The sequence below is a fragment of the Acomys minous genome, assembly GCF_964271855.1.
Source record: "Acomys minous genome assembly, chromosome: 14".
Lineage (NCBI taxonomy): Eukaryota > Metazoa > Chordata > Mammalia > Rodentia > Muridae > Acomys > Acomys minous.
Window position 1 is genome coordinate 63,700,826 of NC_140496.1, and position 22,336 is coordinate 63,723,161.

Consider the following 22,336-nt stretch of genomic DNA (forward strand, 5'->3'; position numbering starts at 1 on the left):
TGAAATAATAATCTTAAGTTCATCAGGTTCAAGAGGAAATAAAGCAAAACTGTCCTAAAATTCCAAAAAACAAAAAACAAAAAACCTCACTGTGACAATAATGTCTATAACTTAAAAAAAGTTAGAAGCCGAAAAGCGAAAAAGACCTAAATCTGCAATTATAACCCAGTTTGAAAAGTGTAAACTCAAAAATATGTATGTGGTTTTAAATAAAGTCTGTCGGTAAAATATATTTTTACTGATCAAGCACATTATAAGAAGAGCATTATTGTTGGAGCTCTGAAGGGAAAGGTACCCTGACAGTCAGGAGCCCAAGAATCCCACAAAGTCATACTGTACAACAAACCTCATGCAAGAGGTTTATTCGGAGGGAAAACCCCAGGAAGGTGGCTGCCTCTGCTCAAGTTAGAAACATCACAGGTATGATATAGGGCTTCTGGGGGGTGGGGGAGGTAGCGGGAAGGGGTAGGGGGGTGGGAGGGTGGGGGGTGGGGGGTGAGGGGTGGGGATAGGGGATGGAGGTGTGAAGGATGGGGGCTGTGGGGTGGGGATGGGGGTAAGGGTGTGGGGGGATGGGGGATTTGGAGTGGGGGTGGAGGTGGGGGGGGGTGGGAGAATGGGGGGTTGCTTTCCAGGGTGGAGAGTTCCAGGATGAGGATTGGTGGGATTTGAAGTCCTGCACGTGGTTCCTGTTCAGGGATTGGTAGGGTTTCTTGTTCAGCAATTGGTGGGTTTCTGTGACAAACTCAGGGATTGCTGGGTTTTCCTGCTAGGTTAGGGCCTGGCCACTCCCCCACCTCAGGGTTGGGAATGATTTTTCTAATGTTACAGCCATTAGAAAACGTTAGGGAGCCAGGTGTGGGTTGTGTATGCCTGTAATCCCAGCACTCTGAGATGCACAGGCAGGCAGATCTCTGTAAATTCCAGTTCAGCCTGGCCTTTAAAAAAAATTAGGCATGTCTGGGGCCATGGCCTGCAACTAGAGCTAGTGGGCGTGGTTAGGTTGGAGGGGGACTTTCCTTTTTTCTTCCTTGAGGGTTTACAAAGTATGCGAAGTTTACAAAGGAGGTTCCCTGGAGCTTGAATTGGCTGTGAATAGCCAACAAAACCTCTTTCAAAGTTGAAGAAATTGGGCATGTTATAAAAGTTAGAGTATTGTTCTTAAGTTGGTATTATGCTAGCCTAGCCCTGGAAGAAGCCCTGGATTCTCCAGCACAGTGGCACACAGGCCTTTAATGCCAGCACTCTAGATGTGACACGAAAGTAGGAGAACCAGGAGTTCAAGGTTACTCCCAGACTCAGTCAGCTCCTGCTCAACCTGGGCTACACGAGACCCTATCTCAAAACAAAATTTAGATTTTCAGTCATGTTTCGGTCGTTTGCTTTTGAAAAGTCTCCAAGGTACATGTGGAGAAATAAAACCCAATGATCGTAAAATATATGTAGATAAGTTAATAATTTATGATCTTCCCCTCAGTCAGAGTCATAGGGGAGGGGAGTAAGGGGAAAATGGGAGGGAGGGAGGAATAGGAGGATACAAGGGATGGGATAACAATTGAGGTGTAATATGAATAAATTAATAAAATATATATTAAAAATAATTTATGATCAATTACTAACAAGATAAGTTATTAATTTCTGTTAGTAAAATGTGATCAGTAGATGAGTCTTGGGAAAAAGCTACTCTGTATTTGCTCACCTTTTCCAATTTACTAAGTTAAAAAAAAACAACTACTCTGCTTTACAAAGTTAAATGATTGTTCTATGATCACATCTCAAAACTGCCTTGCTTGGCTGGGTTACAGCAGCCTGCAGCATCACCTCACATCCTGCTCCAGCTGTGGGGCTGAAGGGTTTGGCAGCAGAGAGCTCAAGGAAGGCTCCGCCTCCAACCCCAGACATCTACTTATGCGTGTTTCCAGGACAACCGACTTCAGTGACTGTCTCGCGGGAACCGCTGCTTCCGGGCGTGACGTCACAGCGAAGGCTTCTTCAGCCGCCTCTGGTGCTCGCCAGAGACTGTCACCTGGGAACTAAGTACGCCAGCGGCTCGAGGTCCTTATATCCGGAGCTCACTCCCCAGAGCCATTTGTATTGTTTGGCTGGCATGGCTGGCGGGACCCGAGCAAGGAGCAGGGCAAACAAGGCAAGGCCGGTGAGTACAGCTTGCTGAAGGACCAGCTGTCTGTGCAGCTAGAGTGAGCAGGCGAGGCTCTCTCGGATCGTCATTGGTCAAGAGAACCTCCTTTGGAAAAGCTTGTATTCTAATCTATTGCCAAGGCAAAAAAAAAAAATAAAATAAAATAAAAAATAAAATTAGTTAACAGAACCGAATGTTTTAATACAGAGAAACGATGAAAGTCTGAAGTGAAGTTCTGGCAGTTACTCTAATAAGTGTACATTGCATGATGTATCGAAATATCACACTGTCCCATACACATACAATGACTGTGTCAATTGAAATATATTTACAATAAAAATAAAACGTGAATAACTATATAAAATATAAATGCCAATTCATAAGTCTGAATTAACAAAGGATGCTAATGGACATCTTTCCTCAGAAATTACATAAATAATAAATAGATGAAAACTAAACACTTATCCTTAAAATCATAGGAAAATGCTAGTCAGCACCACCATAGAGACTAGTTTATTCACTAAGATGGCTATAATTTTAAGATATCACATAACAGAAACTATCAGTAAGCATGGGAAAGAATTTGAACAGGTACACATCTTAGCTGAGCTCATAAACGATATATCTAGTTTGGGACACAGGTTAGAAGGTTTGCAAAAAATAAATGACAAATTTCCCATATGACAAAAACAAGGTTGTTTGTTTTTTGCTTGACTTTCTTTTTATTTATTTTTATTTTGAGACTATAATTACGTTTCCCCTTCTCTTCTTTCCAAAACTTCCAATAAGCCCTTCTATACTTACCATCCAATTCATGGCCCCCTTTTCAACTAATTGTTTTTGCATGCATATATATATATATGTATGTGTGTGTGTGTGTGTATTTGTATGTATGTATATATACACAACCTGTTTAGTCCATATATTGTTACTTCTATGTGTGTGTTTTGAGACAGTTTTATGTAGCCCAAGCTGGTCTTCAACTTTCTGTGTACCTAAAGATGACCTCAAACTGCTGACCCTCCTGTCTCCGCGTTCCTGTGCTGGGTCTGCAGGAATACACCACCATGTGTGGCTGGTTCCCAAATGGAATTTTTCACAAGTCTGTTCATAGTAGCCGTATTTCCAGTGGCCCAAAGTGAGACAATCCAAATGTCCAACCACAGGTGGAATGCATTAAGAAAGTGTAATATAGAAGAAGAAATGACATTTTGGCATATCTACTGTAGGACCTGAATCCAGAAGCAGAATGCTATGAAGATTAGGCAAACCTGAAACATAAGACATCAGTTTCAGTGTATCTGCACTATCTGATATAACTTATTCACCTGATATAGAATGGAGAGTTATTGATAAGCTTTGGAGAATGTCCATTAATGTTAGCAAGCCAAGGTCATTTATTAGAACCACATTTTTTGGTGTGGATAGATGTTTACTCTTCCGCACTTTTCTTTGTGTGTTTCTTAGAAGGTATTCTATCACTTTTAAAAACAGTTTGTTTTTAAATAGTTTTAGAGACAGAAAAAAACTAAGCAGAAAGTGGAAACTTTTCATGTACCCCTCACCTCCAGCCCCTTCCCCCTTATTTTTAGCACCTTCTATTCCTGTGGTCGACTTGATACAATTGATAAGCTAATGATGATACATTATTATTCAAAACGTTTTCTCTTACTGTCCATATTGCTATGGGTTTTGATTAATCTCTAAATACATTTCTATTTATAAGTATAAGTAACATGTGCATTTACTGTTGCAAAATCATACAGAATAATTGTTTCATTGCCCTAAAATTCTTCCATTCCCTACTTAATTGTTCTTCCTTCTTCCTTGAGCATTGCAACCACAGTTCTTTTAAGGCCTTCATGGTTTTTCCTTTACCAGCATGCCATATAGTTGGAATTATGTAGTTCACAGGCTTGCACATAGCCTGCAGCTAGCAATATCTATTTACTTCTTATATGATTTTTGATAGTTGAATGTCTTATTTTTAAAATTCCATCATATGGCTATCCCATATTTCTTTAGTCATTGCAATTACAAAAAAAAAAGTAAAGTTGTTGTAAATGTATGTATTCAGTGTTTTGTGTTGTATTGTGTGGCATTATTCCTGGGAACTCATTAACAAATTTCTATTCACGCCAGATAGGGAACTGATAACAAATCAAAGAAGAGATATCACAAAAGTCCTACTTGGTGAAGCAATGGATTTCATTGGGTGAACTTAGAGGAGTGTAGGTGAGGGATTGCTTAAAAGCAAAAACTGATTGAGAGATAGAAGCATCAACAAAAGCCCGTCCCAACGTAGGTGACAGCTCATGAAAGCAGGAAGACTGGAGCACACTGCACAGCATGCAGGCTGCTCAGTGGCTTCCAGGTCCTTTGGTTGGTCTGAACTTCTTCCAGGCAGCTGGACTGCTCTCTGCTAATTCCAGGCAACTCGGCTGGTCTCTGATACCTCCAGGCAGCTTTGCTGGAATGAATCTTTTCTAGGTAGCTCTATTTGCCCGAGAGTGACTTTTAGCAGTCTCCACTTCTTGTATATGCTTAGGGGAGGAGGCACCTAGTGAATCTGATCAGCTTCAGGGACTTCCTAAAACTATTTTGACTTGTTTGCTTTCTGAGTTTAAGAGCTTTCCTGAAAGATAAAACGTTTCATCTCCCCATACACAACCCTGTTGTTTAACCTCCTTGTAAACATTCTATCTTAAAAATCCCCTTCCAATTTAACTTCCTTTCCACATTCTCATCCTATGGCTTTAAGAGTTTTCCTCCAAGATTAAGGCTTTTAATCTCAGAGGAAACTGCGTGTGGGCACAAGTTCTCAATTTGTTTATATAAATACCCAGAAGAATTATTTCTGAGTGGTATGTTTAGGTTGGAGGGGGGACCAAATTCATGTCACACTTTCATTTCAAACTGACTAAAGTGTCTATGCTCCCTACTAGTATTTCCCCATAGCTGCACTATCATTTATGTCAGACTTTCGACTTCGGCCATTGTAACAGGTGTGAAGTGGTATATAATTTTTGTTTTCATTTATTAATTACCCAGATGCAATGGTCTGAAGGTTTGTGTTCCTTTCAGTTCATTTCTGGAAAGCTAAGGCGTGATGTGATGCTATTTAGGAGTAGAGGCTGAGGACTGTGACTAGGCTGTGAGCTCTCTGCCCTCAGGAGAGACTTGTGCTTCCACTCACCTCCGTGTGGGAGCACAACATCGAAGCTCCACCTTAGAGTCAGACAGCAGCCCTCAGTAGATACATTGTTTGCCACATTGAACTTTCTTAGTTTCTGGAAGTATAGTAAACTTTAGTCTTTGTAGCAAAGTATTCAGTCTCAGTTGTGGCTGATTTAGAAATAGTCTAAAGCCCCAGTCTATATATCTTCTTTAATGAGACTTCTACCTAGATCTTTCCAGTTTTTACATCATTTTACTGTCATTCAGATATCTCTATTTATGTACCTCTTACTTTGATGTTTTGTCATAAACTTCTCAATTCCATTTCTTCCAAGTACCTGATAGTGAAGCCAAATAATTGGATGTTGTCCTTATACAATTATGTATCTGTCCATTTCTACATCTAAGCCAAGTGTACAACCAGGTGGATTGCTCAAAGTTCAGCCCATTCACTCCTGTATTTCAGGAATATCCTATAAAGGGAATATAAAATAGTTCTCAGATCTTAAGTGGTGCCTGCAATTCATTATTTCTTCCTTTCTCTGTCAGGTTTCCAGGCAGTATTTCTATTTGCTACTGAAACTCCAAGGACTATTGGGTTTTTGGTTTGGTTTGTTTGTTTGTTTGTATACCATAGCTCCACCAATAGAAAGAAGTTTGCACAGTAACTTGAATCTGCTGAAGATTGCTGTGATACAGATGTTTGTGACCCATCCCTCAAATTAATATATTTAATCCCATTGTTACAGTGCTTGAATTGGAAATTGGGGAAGATGATTATGTCATAAGTGCAGAAGATAAATAATTAAGATCTGTGCTCTTATTAAAGAGGCTTCAGAGGCATAGCTAGTCTTTCTCTTTTGTTAATTGAGATTATAATGAAAAAAAAAACCAGTAACAACAAAGACCTGAAGCCTGTTTTCCAGGAAATGTGCCTATCTAGTCATCAAATAAGATTTGGTCTTAGACTTCTCATTTTCTAGCACTGCAAGAAATGAATTTCTATTGTTCTATCAAACTGAACGCACTGAATCAAAGACCAATTCTAAACACCACTCAAAGCTAGCAGGCCAGAGTAATGTACCAAATGAGAAATATGTTGTCTGTAAAATCTAAATAGGTATAATAAGAGTTATAGTAGCTCTTTCTTGGTTGTATGGATGACCATATTAAATGATTTATTTAATATGCCCCAGAGCCCCCAAAAACCTAGAAATTTCATGGAGCTTCAAAGCTTCAGGGTTTTGTATGGATATATTTCCCACCAGAGGACATTAAAATGTCTAGAGTGGCCATTGCTTCTTGCTTTGCCTCATTATCTTTATATTTGTGAATGTATGCTTACATAATCCAAATATGTTAATTTGACACATAAAATGTTAAATCTTTTGATAGGATTTAGATGTAGTTGTTCTCCAGAGGCTTATGTGCAAGAAACTTGATCAGACCAATGTGGTGTTAAGAGATTATTAATCCTCCACTGGTGGGAGGGAAATGAATACATCTTCAAAATTATTAATGCCTTTCAAAACTTTATGGATTAGAAACACCCAGAACTTTTATGAATCTGCCAGAGTCTGAAACAAAGCATCAAATATATGATTAAAGGAAAAGATGGATGATCTAGAAAGTTACAGGAGTTAAACATAATTATTGACAGACCAGAAATATTCATCTATATATTTATAATAGAAATAGTGAACAATAATATTCAGAGCAAATCAAAACGATAAATAGTGCAAATCTCTCAGAGGAAAGTAAAGCCTTGCCACATTGCACAGGCACACAATCTGACACTCTGAAAATGTAGTTTAATGTAGAAAATTTGCAATCTGAGCAGCAAGAAGACATCAGAGAAAGTACACCCTATCCCTTTAAACTTCAAAGCCACTTTTCTTAATTACAATAAGAACGACTATTGTTAATCCTTTCTACTGAGGGTAGCACATGATTTTGCTTTACTTTGTTTCTCCAAGCACCAAAGATCTCTCCTCTCTACTACCTGAGTGGCCATGTTGCTTATCAGTGTAGGCCCAGTTAACAGTCTTTAACTTGGACACAGACTCAAGGACCCAGATCCATGTGGTGGGAGGTACTGGCTTCACTACATAGGCACAAGACATTTGTTATTTGCATCTTAGCCACAGTTCACCCATGTGAGGCCAGATGTGTATGAATGCAAGTGAATAACTAAGAGACTGGAATGGCCAGGGCACACTGGATAATTCACAACCCATATCTCACCCCAGATTGTCTTCTTGTTTGCTTGCTTTCCACACTGCAAGATGTGTGCAGACATTTGGTGGAAACATTTATTACTTGGACATTCTTTTATACCCATGTACACATTGGCAAAGTGCCTCTGATGTTAGAGGACAGTTAACTGCTGGGGCTTGGGTTCAGCTGTTGGGAGCAGCGTGAGGACACCCTCCAGACTTCCTGTATTGATGGTCCCATATATGAAGAACATTAGCAGGAATTTAGCCCACCAACAATCATAATAGTATATGGAATGCCAAGGGAAATACAGTACAGAGAGCAAATAGCTCTTTCCAGACTAATGTGTTTAACATATCTGAGTGTCACTGAAGAGAAGAAAATGACTTAACATCCGTTTGGCCCACACAGGCCCAGAAAAAAAGGCATATCCATCATTTTTTTCAGCAACAAAGAAATATCACCGGTATTGTTCTGTCTTGCTTTGAAATTACTATCTTGTTTTTTCCTCTTCACTATCATTTTTCATACCTTCGTTCCCATTGAGCTTGCTTTTCTGAACCCCTTTATATTACTTACTAACATTTTATATTCCATAATTAAAAAATAGTTTATCTTATATGCCACCTAGCTTATTTTAGGTTTTATTAGATTAATGACTGTTGATTCCATTTTCTGTATTTTGTTTATTATATCTGATTAAAACTACCTTAATGTTGCCGTCATATGTTTTTTCTCTGCTGAGGGGTAGTGGGGATGAGACTTCAAAAGAAAAGTTTGCCACTGAGAAGACCCCCATATAAAGTGAAGGAGGAGTTGTTATCCATCTCAACACTCAACCCTGGTACAAATAATATGGAAACACCAAAAAGAAGAGGAGGAGGAGGAGGAGGAGGAAGGAGGAGGAGGAGGAGGAGGAGGAGGAGGAGGAAGGAAGAAAAACTAAAGAAGAAGAAGGAGGAGGAGGAGGAGGAGGAAGGAAGAAAAACTAAAGCACCTTGACTATTCCAAAATTTTTATTATACTTCCTCTATAACTAAATGAAAAGGTATTAATGTGTTTGAATTATTGGGCAAAGGAGTCAAAAGTTCAATTTGAAAGTAATCAATAGCCTCAAATGGAATTCAAACAAACAATTGAATACAGCAAAAGATGTCAATTCAGAATTTGCATGAGAAATTCATCAAAAATAGATACGACGACGACGACGACGACGAAGAAGAAGAAGAAGAAGAAGAAGAAGAAGAAGAAGAGGAAGAGGAAGAAGAAGAAAAAAACTCAGACAGACAAACATCTTGGAAATAAAAAAGATGAAGAAATCACTCATTATTAATATACTAACTTAGAAAAAGTATCAATTAGAGAAAAGGGCAGTGAATTATTTATTCTAATAACAATAAGGACAGAAAATCATGACCACAACCCTGGAACACACAATGAGACTAGACATAAGAATCCTTTGCTATGGTGGAGCATGGTGGTGTATGCCTGTGATCCCAGCACTCAGGAGGCAGAGACAGGCAGGTCTCTGTGAGTTTGAGGCTAGCCTGGTCTACAAAGCAAGTCCAGGACAGCCAAAGCTACACACAGAGACACGCTGTCTCGGAAAAACAACAAAATCCTTGGTATGGAACAAAGAGCTAAAATAAAAACCGAAGACATAGAGAAATCTATTCAATGAACCTGTAGAAGAAAATTCCCCAAGTCTAGAGAACTGTATGAACAAGCAATCATAATACCAAACAGACATGACTTTAAAATATCCTGTCCACATCAGACTATATACTTAAAGTATCACAAGTACAGAGATAAGAAAGAATATTGAAAGCTATAAGACAAAAATATATAGTTACCAACAAGGCAAACTATCAGACCTCTCAGCAGAAACCCCCCAAAGGCATTTCAATGCATTAACGTAATTAAATGCCAGCCAAGATTGCAATACCCAGCAAAATCAGCTTTAAAAAACTAAAGGAGACAAAAAGCCTTACAAATTATCAGCACTAAATAAATACACAGCAGTAAACCAACATTGCAGAAGATACTCAAAGGATTTCTACAGACAGATTGGGGCAGGGATCTAGACCTAAAAGAGCCCAAGAAAAACTAATTTTATGAAATTAATAAAACTAATAAGAAATAGGAAAGATTCAAATATATTCAACTCAATCAATTTGCCAAGCTCTTATGTGAATAGTGAGGAAAGTCTAGAAGAGAAAACACTTGAATCAACAGGAAAAAAGGACAAAAAAAGCAAAATTAAAAGCTATGAGTTAACACATACTTCTCAATAATACTGCTAAGTATAAATCAATTTTGCTTTGCAACTAAAGACACAGACTGCCTAGTGAGATTAAAATCCAATATCCAACTATTTGCTATCTTTGAGAAACCACTTGTCACTGGCAAAGACACGGAGACTAAAAAACCCTTGAGAAACAAATTCTAAGCAAACGTTTTGGCAAAATTTGGAGTAGATTTTCCTCTATACTGGTTAATCTTTGTCAGCTTGTGTGGATATAGACTTACCAAGGAGACACATTTGTAGGCTTGTCTGTGAGAACAGTAACAGTACACATTAATTTAGGAGGGAAGACCCACCCAAATGTGAGTGGCACCATCCCATGGTCATGTAGCCTAGACTAATATAAGGGAAAGAAGAAAGGCCGATGATCACCAGTATTATTCTATCTTTGCTTCCTTGTCTACTCAAATATGAAAAAGTAGCCTCATGCTCAGCTGCGACAAACAAGACATGCTACCATGTCTTCCATAATATAATAGACTATAGGCTCAGATAAACTCTTCCACCTCTAAGCTCCTGCTTATGGGCCCTTTTTCTTTTGTCTCAGCAATGAGAAAACTAACAAGACATATATCATAAATTAAATTAAAAACAAGTTAAGCAGATGAGACAAAGCTACTATGCATTAATACAGGAAACACACTTAGGTCCTCAGAAAAAGTAGCTGACATTTCTGAGCTCTTTCTTTCTTCCTCATATATCCTTATCAGTTTTGAGATCATCTACTAAAGACTCTTTTTTCCAAAGGTCTTGGACAATCATATATTTACTTAGCCTTTAAATAAGCAGGAATCACAGCTCCATCTCCTGAAGACTGGCATAGTCGCTCTGGATATCATTCCCGCTGATCTTTTCCAGGTGGGAGAGAAGCTCCAAGGGCTTTGCCCCAAGGAAGTCACTCATAGAATACTTGTACTTTCCCCAGGAGATGCAACATGGCTCCCACTAATAGGACAGGAAACTGGAGGCAGGAGCTGATGCAGAAGCAGTGGAGGGCTGTTTCTTTACTGGCTTGCTCCTCATGGCTTGCTCACTCTGCGAACAATGGCCTGGCCCCTCCCACATCAATTAATATTTAAGTAAATTCTCTAAAAGTCTTCATATAGCCTGATCTTACTGGGGCATTTCTGCATGTGAGACTCCCTCCTCCCCAGTGACGCTAGCTTGTGTCCAGTTAACATAAAACTAGCCAGCACACCAAACCTACGTGATTCCTTACATTATGCCACATCCATGGATTCTTTTACAGTGGCTTCCTGCCCCCCCCCTTTTGCCTCTTTGTGAGAACAAGTCTGATCTGGTGACACAGAGGAGATGCCTTTAACTCAGTATTTAATGATCTTAAGTTGTAAGACCCCATGCTATGGGTCTGTGTTAGGCATGGAGGCCCTGAAGGTCTTTAAATTGTCCTTATGTTCATTTTCCCTGCTATGAATATGTGGAGCTGACTAGTTCTATTTTAAACTGTTGTATAACCCCAGAAGTCTGAAAACCTCCTTGTATGCTGTGACCCTTTTAATCTCCAAAGCATTTTTTCTGCCGGTGTTATCCATGTATGTACCTGGCTGCAACTGAAACTATTGATTCAATGCATGAATAATAGATAAAGATTATATATATATATATAATCTTTGCCCAGAACCATCCTATTCTTTCCTGAACACACTTCTCAGTTCTTACACTATAGATAGAAAGCCCTGGAGGTCTTTTAAATCTTTAAGCCCTGATTTCTTTTCATCTAATAGGGTCTTCAGTTTTCTCCCACCTCACATTTTGCTGTAGACAGAAGAGACTGGGCCAGACATTCAAAGCTTGCTTAGATGCAACCTTACCTGAAGGTCCAGGATTCTAAGTAATAAGTTCTACCTTCTATAAACACAATTCAGTCCAACACTTGCACACACACACACACACACACACACACACACACACACACAGTCATTCCTTGAAATTAAAAATAATACAAAATACATACTATGTTAACTCACAAATGAAATAAGCACTCTGCATCTTGCCTCTAGCTACCTGCTTCTGTGGTTAAGTTCTGGGTGAGTAAAGTTCTTCTGCTTCTCAGCCCTTACAACATGACCTATACCTTATGTAAGGTGCATTGGAAGACTGGTGCACTGGTTACTTTTCCACATTCAAGAAAATAATAGGTTTGCATCAGATGTAGAATAGAAATAAAGGGAATGTCTCAAATAATTTGATGCAAGTAAGTATTCAATAGCTGAAATTTAAAGGTGAGAAGTAGAAAGAATGTAGGGAACTGAATATGGATCATTAAACAGAAAGAAAAGTCAAATATCAGTTTTAAAAGAATGAAAAATGAAGGGGGGCCTCAGAAAAAATGTGAGAAGTCATTATTTGCACCAAGATACATGGAATGAAATTTCAGAACTTAAGGGTGAATGTACCAGAATAATATAGTCCTCTTTGGGTGGGTATGGTACCACAAATGTAACCTTGGCATTCAGGAAGCTGGGAGAAGAGGGCTGTAAATTCAAGGCTAGTCTATGCTTCCTGGTTATCAGAGTTATTTTTGCTATTTTCATGATTGTGTTCAAGTACACTTTTACTCAATCATGCCAGTAAAATACAAGAATGGTGATTCTTTAGCATTTTTAATATGCTAAAGAGAAGCCGCAATGTGCTGCTTCCAGAAAAGTTGATACTCAAATTAAATATGCACTCACACACAATCACATGTGAAAACTAACTCAGAAAAGGCCACCCGATATAAAAGAAAGCAGTGATGGAGAGGTGGAGTATTAAAAAAAAAAAAGCCCAATACACATAGAAAACAAAATAAAAACAGTAGGTGTAAAACCAGCTACAAAGCTACTAAAATTAAATGTTAATGGCTAGCGAGCCATTTAAAGAAAAAAAAAATCCTAGGCTCTCCAAAATGATCCAATTATGTCTTGTGTCTAAGTGATGTGTTTGTATTCTAAAGCCCCAAAATGTTGAAAGTTAAAAAAACTGAAAATGGCCCCATGCACATTGTCAGTGGCTATAATATCATACAACACAGACTAGATACTGTGGCTGCTGGAGGTAAAGAACACTTTCCACGTCCAGAAGCTTTACTAACTGAAATTTAGCAGACTTCCTTTTATTTTTTAAAAATTTAATACTTCTCATATATTACATCCCAACTGCACTGTCCCCTCCTTCCCTGTCACATAGTCTCTCCCAGATCCACCCCCTCTCTCCCCGCCTCAGAATAAAGGCTACCCAGGGACACCACCCAACTCACCAGGCACAACCCCTCACATCTAGGCCGGATGAGGCAGCCTAGTGAGGGAACCCAGTAGGAGGAAGACAGTCAGAGACAGCACTAGTTCCCACTGTTAGGAGTCCCACAAGAACACCAAGCCACACAACCCTAACATACATACAAGGAGCTATCCAAGCTCCCTGATCCTTGCGAGCTCCCAGGAGTCCTTCCTGGTCAGTTGATTCTGTGGGCGATGTTCTTGTGTCCTTGACTGACTCCTTTGGATCCTCCAATCCTTCCTATCTCACTTCCTCCTGGAGTTCCACATAATATTTGGCTGTGGGGCTCTGCTTCTGCTCCCTTCAGTTGCTGGATGCAACCTCTCTGATGACAATTATGCTAGGCTCCACTCCCAGAACACTCTGCAGGCATGACAAACTGTCTGTCAAAGGTTTTGTGCCTGGGATGGTGTCCCATCCCTCCACTTGAGGCCTAGCCTGGTTACAGAAGACAGTTGGTTCAGGTACTATGTACTCTATTACTAGGAGTCTTTGCTAGTTTTACCCCACTAGATTCTATGGAAGTTCCATTGTACTAGTTTTCTACTTCTCCCACAAATGCCCCCTAATTCCAGTCACCCCCCCCCAGCATTCTTTCCCTTCATCCCCCTGCAACTGATCCCTCCTGTTCTCACCCTACCCACACCCAATCCGTCCTTGAAATCTATTCTATTTCCTCTTCCCAGGGAGATCTTTGCATCATCCCTCAAGCCCTCCTTATTACTTAGCCCTAAGCTCTTTGGATTGTAGCATGATTATCCTTTACTTTTCAATTAGTATCTACTTATAAATGAGTACATACCATGCATGGCTTTCTGGGTCTGGGTTATCTATCTTGGTGTTTTTTCCCTAGTTCCATCCATTTTCCTCTAAATTTCATGTCAACTTTTTTAAACAACTGGGTAATACTCCACTGTTTAAATGTATCATATTTTTAAATATATTCTTTGGTTGAGAGGCGTCTAGATTGTTTCCAGTTTCTCACAATTATGAATAAAGCTGTTGTGAACATAGTTGAAGAAGTGTACTTGTGGTAGGATGGAATGTCCTTTGGGTATATGCCCAGGAGTGGTATAGCTGGGTATTGTGGTTATTTGGTTTCCAGTTTTCTCAGAAACCACCATGTTGATTTCCAAAGTTTGCACACAATGGAGGAGTGTTCCCCTTGCTCCACATGTTTACCAGCATGAGCTGTCACTAGCATTTTTTAAAATCTTAGCTATTCTGACATGTGTCATGAAATCTCAGTGTCATTTTGATTTGCATTTCCTTGATGTCTAAATTCTTTAAGTGGCTTGGTGGTTTGTTTGAGATTCCTTTGTTGAAACCTATACCCAATTTTTAATTAGATTATTTGGTTTGTTGATGTCTAATTTCTTGAGGTCTTTATATATTTTGGATGTTAGTGCTTAGTCCGATGTGGAGTTGGTGACAATATTTTCCCATTCTGTAGGATGCTGGGTTTTTTTTCCTGTTGACAATGTCCTTTGCCTTTGAAGCTTTTCAGGTTCATGAGGTGCCACTTAATAATTGTTGATCTTAGTTCCTGCACTACTGGTGTTCTGTTCAGGAAGTTGACTCATGTGCCACTGCATTCAAGGCTATTCTCCATTTTCTCTTCTATCAGGTTCAGTGTATCCAGTTTTACGTTGAGGTCTTTGATCTACAAAGATGATACTTTTGTGCAGGGTAATAGATATGGATCTATTTGCATCTTTCTACATGCCCACACCCAATTAGACCAGCACCATTTGTTGGAGATTTTTTCCATTGTATATTTCTCAAATATATATATATATATAGCAAGTGCCCAGAGGTGTGTGGATTTACTTCTCTGCCTTCAATTCTATTCCATTGATCAACCTGTCAGTTCTTATGCCAATACCATGTGGTTTTTATTACTATTGCTCTGTAGTACAGATTGAAATCAGGGAAGATGATACCTGCAAAAGTTCTTTTATAGTACAAGATTGTTTTGTTATCTTGGGTTTTACGTTATTCCATAAGAAGTTGAATATTGTTCTTTCATGGTCTGTAAAGGACTGTGTTGAAGTTTTGATGGGAATTGAGTTGACTATATAGTTTCCTTTTAGTAAAATTGCCATTTTTACTATGTTAGCCCATAGCACAGGAGATCTTTCCATCTTCTAATATCATATTTACTTTCCTTCTTCAAAGACTTAAAGTTGTTATCATATAAATTTTTCACTTCCTTTGTTAGAGTTATGCTCAAGACATTTTATATTACTTGTGGCTATTGAGAATAATGCTGTCTCTCTGGTTTCTTTCTCAGTCCATTTGTCATTTTTATATAAGAAGGCTACTGATTTTCTTAGGGTGAATCTTGAATTCAGCCTCTTTGCTCCAGGTGTTTATCAGCTGTAAGAGTTCCCTGGTAGAATTGTTGGGATCATGTATATGTATATGATCATATCATCTTTGAATAGTGATTCTTTGGCTTCAGTGTTTCCAACTTCTATCTCGTTGATCTCCTTTAGTTGTCTTTTTGCTCTAGCTAGCATTTTAAGAGCTATCTTGAACAAGAGTTAGTAGGCAGCCATGTCTTGTTCCTGATTTTAGTGGAATTGCTTTGAGTTTCTTTCCATTTAATTTGATGTTTACAATATGTTTGCTGTAAATTACATTTATTATGTTTAGCTATGTCCCTTGTATCCCTAATCTCCCCAAGACTTTTATCATGAAGAGGTATTGGATTTTGTTAAAGGTCATTTCAATAACTAATGAGATGGTCTTGTGGGCTTTTTTTTCCCGTTTCAATTCGTGTATATGGTAGATAGTGTTGACTGATTTTCTTATGTTGAACTCTCCCTGCATCTCTGGGATCATGGTGAATGATCTTCTTGATTTGTTCATTGGTGTATTTCACAAGTATCTTATTGTGTATTTGTTTGCATTGATATTCGTAGGGAAAACTGGTCTCTAATACTCTTTCTCCATTGATTATTAGTGTGGTTTGGTTATCAGAATGACTGGACTAATAAAATTAATTTGGCCGTATTTCTTGTGTTTATATTTTTGTAGAATAATTTGAGGAGTATTGGCATTAAATCTTTTTCAAAAGTCCAGTAGAATTCTGCACTAAAATCATTTGCCCTGGGGCTTAAGTTGTTGGGAGACTTTTGGTGACTGCTTATTTTTCCATAGTGGTATAGGGCTATTGAAATTGTTTATCTGGTTTTGATTTAATTTTGGTAAGTGGTATCTAGTAAGAAAATTGTCTATTTCTTTTAGATTTTCCAATTTTGTTGAGTATAAGCTTTTGAAGTATTACCTAAAGATTTTTTTTTGGATTTCCTCCATGTCTGTTGTTATATCCCCTTTTTGTTTCTGATTTTGTTAACTTTGATATCCTTTCTTTGTCTTTTAGTTAGTTTTCATAAGGGATTGTCTATCTTGTTGATATTTTTTTTCAAAGAACCAACTCCTTGTTTCAATGATTTTTTTTTGGTCTTTTTCTCTTTGCTTCTATTTTATTGATTTCAGCCCTCACTTTGATTATTTCCTGATGTATATCTTCTTGGGTTTGCTTGCTCCTTTTTGTTCTTGAGTTTTCAGGTTTCCAGTTAAGTTGCTGATACAGGATCTCACCAATTTCTTTATGAGGGCACTTAATATTATTTTCTTCTTAGCACCACCTTTTTAAAATTTTTTTTATTAATTTATTCATATTACATCTCAGTTGTTAGCCCATCCCTTGTATCCTCCCATTCCTCCCTCCCTCCCGCTTCCCCCTCTATTCCTTCTGCCTATGTCTATGACTGAGGGGGACCTCCTCCCCCTGTATATGCTCATAGGGTATCGAGTCTCTTCTTGGTGACCTATTATCCTTCCTCTGAGTGCCACCAGGCCTCCCCATCCAAGGGACATGGTCCAATATGGGGCACCAGAGTTTGTGTGAAAGTCAGATCTCCTTCTCCACTTAACGGTGGAGAATGTCCTGTCCATCGGCTAGACTGGGTATGGGTTCAAAGTTTACTGCCTATATTTTCCTTGGCTGGTGCCATAGTTTGAGGAGGACCCCCAGGGCCCAGACCTGCCTGTAGTTTTCCAGGACCCTCTGGATCCTTCCATTTCCTTATTCTCCCAGGCTTCCACACCTAAAGTCCCAATAGGATGTCCTCTCCTCTGACTCACTTTCCTGGTAGGTAAAGTTTTTCATGGGGACATACCCCTTGGACTAGTGTCTCGATATAAGTGAGTATATACCATTTGACTCTTTTTGTTTCTGGGTGAACTCACTCATTATAATAATTTCTAGTTCAATCCATTTGTCCACAAATTTCGGAAATTCCTTGTTTTTAATAACTGAGTGGTATTCCATAGTGTAAACGTACCAGTTTCTTTATCCATTCTTCTACTGAGGGACACGTAGGCTGTTTCCATGTTCGGGCTATTATGAATAAGGCAGCGATGAACATGGTTGAGCATATGTCCCTGTTGTGTGGAAGTGCATCTTCTGGGTATATTCCAAGGAGTGGAATAGCTGGGTCTTGAGGAAGCCCTATTCCCATTTTTCTGAGAAAGCACCAGATAGATTTCCAAAGTGGTTTTACTAGTTTGCATTCCCACCAGCAATGAAGGAGTGTTCTTCTCTCTCCACATCCTCGCCAGCATATGGTGTCAGTTGAGTTATTGATTTTAGCCATTCTGATGGGTGTAAGATGGAATCTCAGTGTTGTTTTGATTTGCATTTCTCTGATGACTAAGGAGGTCGAGCATTTCTTTAAGTGTTTCTCCTCCATTTGATATTCCTCTGTTGAGAATTCTCTGTTTAGTTCTGAGCCCCATTTCGCTATTGAATTATTTGGTTTGGTGTTGTTTAATTTCTTGAGTTCTTTATTTATTTTGGATATTAGACCTTTATCAAATGAAGGGTTGGTGAAGATCTTTTCCCAGTCTGTAGGCTGTCGCATTGTTCTCTTGACAGTGTCACCTGCCTTACAGAAGCTTCTCAGCCTCATGAGGTCCCATTTATTAATTATTGTTGTTAAGGCCTGGGCTATTGGTGTTCTGTTCAGGAAGTTGGCTCCTGCTTAGCACCACTTTCATTGTGTCCCATAAATTTGGGTATGTTGCACATTAATTTTCACTGAATTCTAGGAAGTCTTTAATTTTTTAATTTCTGTTCAGTATTGTGTTCAGTTTCCATGGGTTTGCACACTTTCTATATTTTTTCCCCATTGTTGAAATACAGCTTTAGTTCATGGTTATCTTATAAGATACAGGAGGTCAGCTCAATTTTCTTTTATCTGTTGAGACTTGCTTTATGACTGACTATGTCCTCAGTTTTGGAGAAAGTTCTGTGAAGTGCTGAGCAGAAAGTATATTCTTTTGTGTTTCGGTGAAATGTTCTATAATCTCCTATGTTGTCCATTTGGTTAATCATTTATGTTACCTCCATTATTTCTGTTTAGTTTTTGTCTGGATGATCTGTGCATTGGTGAGAGAGGGGTGTTAACAGCTCCCACTATTAATGTGTGAGGTTCGATGTGTGATTCAAGCTTTCATAATATTTATTTTATAAATGTGGGTATCCTTGCATTTGGGGGCATAGGTGTTAAGAACTTAAACATCATCTTGGTAGAATTTTTTATTTGTTGAATATGTAGTGTTCTCATCTCTTTTGAGTAATTTTAGTTTGAAGTTTGCTTTGTTAGATATTAGAATAGCAACACCAGCTTTCTTTTTGGTCTGTTTGCTTGGAAAATATTTTTCCAACACTTTTCTCTGTGGTAATGTTTATCTTTGATTTAGAGATGTGTTTCTTGTATGCAGCAGAAAGACGGATCCTGATTTTACACTCATTCTGTTAGCCTGTTTCTTTTTATGGGAGAATTGAGTCTATTGATATCAATGGTTATTAATGACCAGTGATTGGTGATTTTTGATTCCTCTTATTTTGTTGTTGGTTGTGTCAAGAGGGTGTGTGTGTGTGTGTGTGTGTGTGTGTGTGTGTGTGTGTGTGTATGTATGTATGTATGTATGTATGTGAAAGATGCCTTGGAACTGGAGATAAAGTGGGTATTAGCCACTTGATGTTGGTGTTAGGAACTAAACTCAGGTCAGATAGCATCTGAGCTATCTTTCCAGCCCTACTTGATGATTCAAGGTTGTTTCTTTATTTCTTAAGAAGTTGTTAAATATTGTTATCTATGTGCACATTCTTATTTTTGTTTTCCCTCCTTTGGAGTCATACTCTGGAAACTGCTTCCTGTATCAATACCTTAAAGTACTTCCTCTGTTTTCCCAGAGTAATCTCAGAGGTTCATGTATTATGTTATGGTCTTGGATCCATTTTGAGTTGATAATCATACAGGATGAGAGATACAATATTGGTTTTAATCTTCAGCTTGTAGACATCCAGGGTTTGTAGCACCATTCGTTGGAGAGTCTGTCTTCTCTCCAAGGTGTAGGTTTTCAACTCTGCCACAATTAGTTGATTGTAGCTTTTTGCGTTTTTGCTGAGCCTTATATTCTACTTCATTGTTTACATATCTGTTTTTATGATAGTCCATGATGCTCTTTTTACTATAGCTCCATTTTGAATTAAGTGCTGTGATAATGTAATAATTGCTAATTTTGTCCAGGATTACTTCTGTTGTTCAAGATCTTTTGTACTTCCATATGAATTTTAACATTGTTTTTCAATGCTAAATTCATTGTGTTGAAGAATGTCATTATTGTTTTGATAAGGGTGAAACGAATTTATAAATCACTTTCAGTATTTTGCTCCTTTCCACAATAATAATCTGCAGATCAATGGTCACTGGCTATTGGAGGGCTCAATAATTTAGTAATTTCAAAATATTTTCCAGCCTTTTGTAATATTTATTGTAGAGTTATTTCAGCTGTGTGGTTAGGTTTATTTTAAGTATTTCATTTAATTTTCATACTATCATCATTGGGATGGTTTCTTTGATTTCTTTTTCATTGGTACATAGAAAACCTAATTTTTGTATATTAATTTCTTATCCTATTAATTTGAAGAATTTATCAGCCACAAGATTTTTAGTAGACTTTAAAGATCTTCTAAGTACAGAATATCCATTTAAAAGGATAATTTTTATTTATAGTATATATTTGAGTTCTTATTATCTCTCTGTTTTCTTTGTCTTGTTGATCAAATTTCAAGCATCATGTTGAATGAGAGTGTTATAAGTAGATATATTTGTTTTTTAGTTGCAAATAATTTTCCTATTATATCTTCTGATCACAGTTTCATGTCCCTCATCTTCTCCCAAAGTCTCCCAGCTTCCCTATCCATCGAACTATGCTTTGCCTTCTTTCTCTTTCTCTTAAAAAAAAAAACAAGCAGGAACAAACAAACCAGAAAAAATATTGAAAAACAAAAACAAAAACAAAACAAAATCCTCAAGAAACACACATAGAACTACAAAAACACAATTAGAAACCATATATATATTATATATTGTATATATATTATATGTATTATATATATTGTGTATATATATATATAATATCAAAGGACAAATAAGTGCCGCCGTTCCCCAAGACCAGCTTCAAGAATGGCAAAGAAAAGAGAAGAGAGGTGGGTCCGCAGTAGGGAGAATTGAGCAGGCAGTGAAAGGTTGGTTAAGGGAAACCAACCATTGATTGAACAACTAACTAGAGGAACTAGTTGTTGAGGAGAGGTTGAGGAACAGAGGAAAAAGAAATACTCAGAGACTCAGGCATACGTGGTACAAGCTGAAGGATTTTAAAGCCCAGGAGAACTTTTCTTCTGGTGCTGTATCTGTCTTTGTGTGTCCTGCTTGCTGTGTGTCTGAGTCCTTACTCCTTGCTCACTTACTTGACTGCTGGCTTACTATCTGTCTGTCTGTCTGTCTTGCTTGCTGGTACGCATCTTTACATCTTGTTGTTTGCTATTGCCCATCTTTTTAATTATCTTGCTGTTACCCATCTTTCTATCACTCTTGTTGTTCCTCATCTCACGCTAGATTACTCTCTCATGTCTGTTACTTGATTTCCCCTTCCCCTTGGGCCAACCCCAGTATTTTATTGAAATGAAGTTCTAATTTTTTCATTACAGATTACATCATAATTTCCCCCTATCTCTACAGTCACTAGGGCAATCAAAAATCAACAGAATAGTAACAAGGAAATAAAAACTGTTCTGTAACCTACACCAAAACATGCAAGAAAAATCAATTTTCAAGCAATGGTCAACATGTCCTGATCATTATCTTTTAAATAGTACATGGGAAAGTTTAGTCATCCATTTCCCTGGGCTAAAGCCAGCGTGTTTACAAGATGGCCACAGCAACATAGCTTGAGCTAGACATTCTCTAAAGAAAAAAGTTGACCTACTTCCAGTCCCAGACCAACAGGTGTGCTATCCAAGCCTAGGCTAACTGCCAAGGGTTCCTCTATTGTAAAATATCTGCAAAGCATGACACTCAAGCCCACATTCTATTGCTCTCAAAGCAGGTTCTAAGGAAAGATTTCTGCAGGTAACAGTATCTATCCAGGTACTATTATGTCTAGGTCTTTATTTTCTTTCATGCAGTTTCTGCTTGGGTGCTCACAGTCAGAACAAAAAACTCTATCCTTGTCTCAAGCCTTTGGCCAGATGCCCTCTTCCAACATTTTCTTTGGAAAAAAAAAACTTTTTCCCTGTATGATTTCCCTATGGCTGAGAAATGAAGAGAAAAAAAAACAGTTTTAGGAGAAATAGCAGATTTCTAAACATTACACCTGTACCATAGATTATATTTAGGGGCAGGGGTGATCAGCTGGAGATCTTTGGAGACCTTTTTCCACTAGATGACTAATCTAGTCTTAGCTTCTTAGCCACCCAGCCAGTGTCAGACATGAGTTCCATCTCACAGAGTGACCATAAACCCAATCATACAGTGGTTCCTTACTTGCTTTTTGTGCCTTGATTGAAGCAATATAGCTTTCAGGCAGGGCCACCTTTTGTATATGACAGGGTTTGTACTTGGGTTGGCAGTTACCTTTCTCTTCTGGTAGCATTCAGAGTATCTTCCAGTACTATGAACACTACTTAGTAGGGGTGAATGCTTTAGTAGACACCATCTTAACTTCTCTATGTTCAATGTTATATGTAAGTATTGTCTTTATCAATAATGACTTCCCATCATTTTGTGGAAAACAATTAGTAACCTTGGCAATAGCCTGAGTTGTTTGGGGGGTTTGATGTGGCTCCTTTGGTTACA

General features: G+C 38.2%; 1 protein-coding gene across 2 annotated transcripts in view; it reads left to right on the forward strand.

Moving 5' to 3' along the window:
* Positions 1-1,997: 1,997 nt before the first annotated feature.
* LRIF1 (ligand dependent nuclear receptor interacting factor 1) overlaps positions 1,998-22,336 on the forward strand; it is a 54,078-nt gene continuing 33,739 nt past the window's right edge. The window contains exon 1 of one of the 2 annotated variants that reach the window (XM_084755618.1): positions 1,998-2,155. In XM_084755618.1, coding sequence (XP_084611744.1) covers positions 2,108-2,155 — 48 coding nt within the window. In that variant the 5' untranslated portion in view covers positions 1,998-2,107. The remainder of the gene's footprint in view (positions 2,156-22,336) is intronic. The other variant, XM_084755617.1, reaches the window with a different exon arrangement.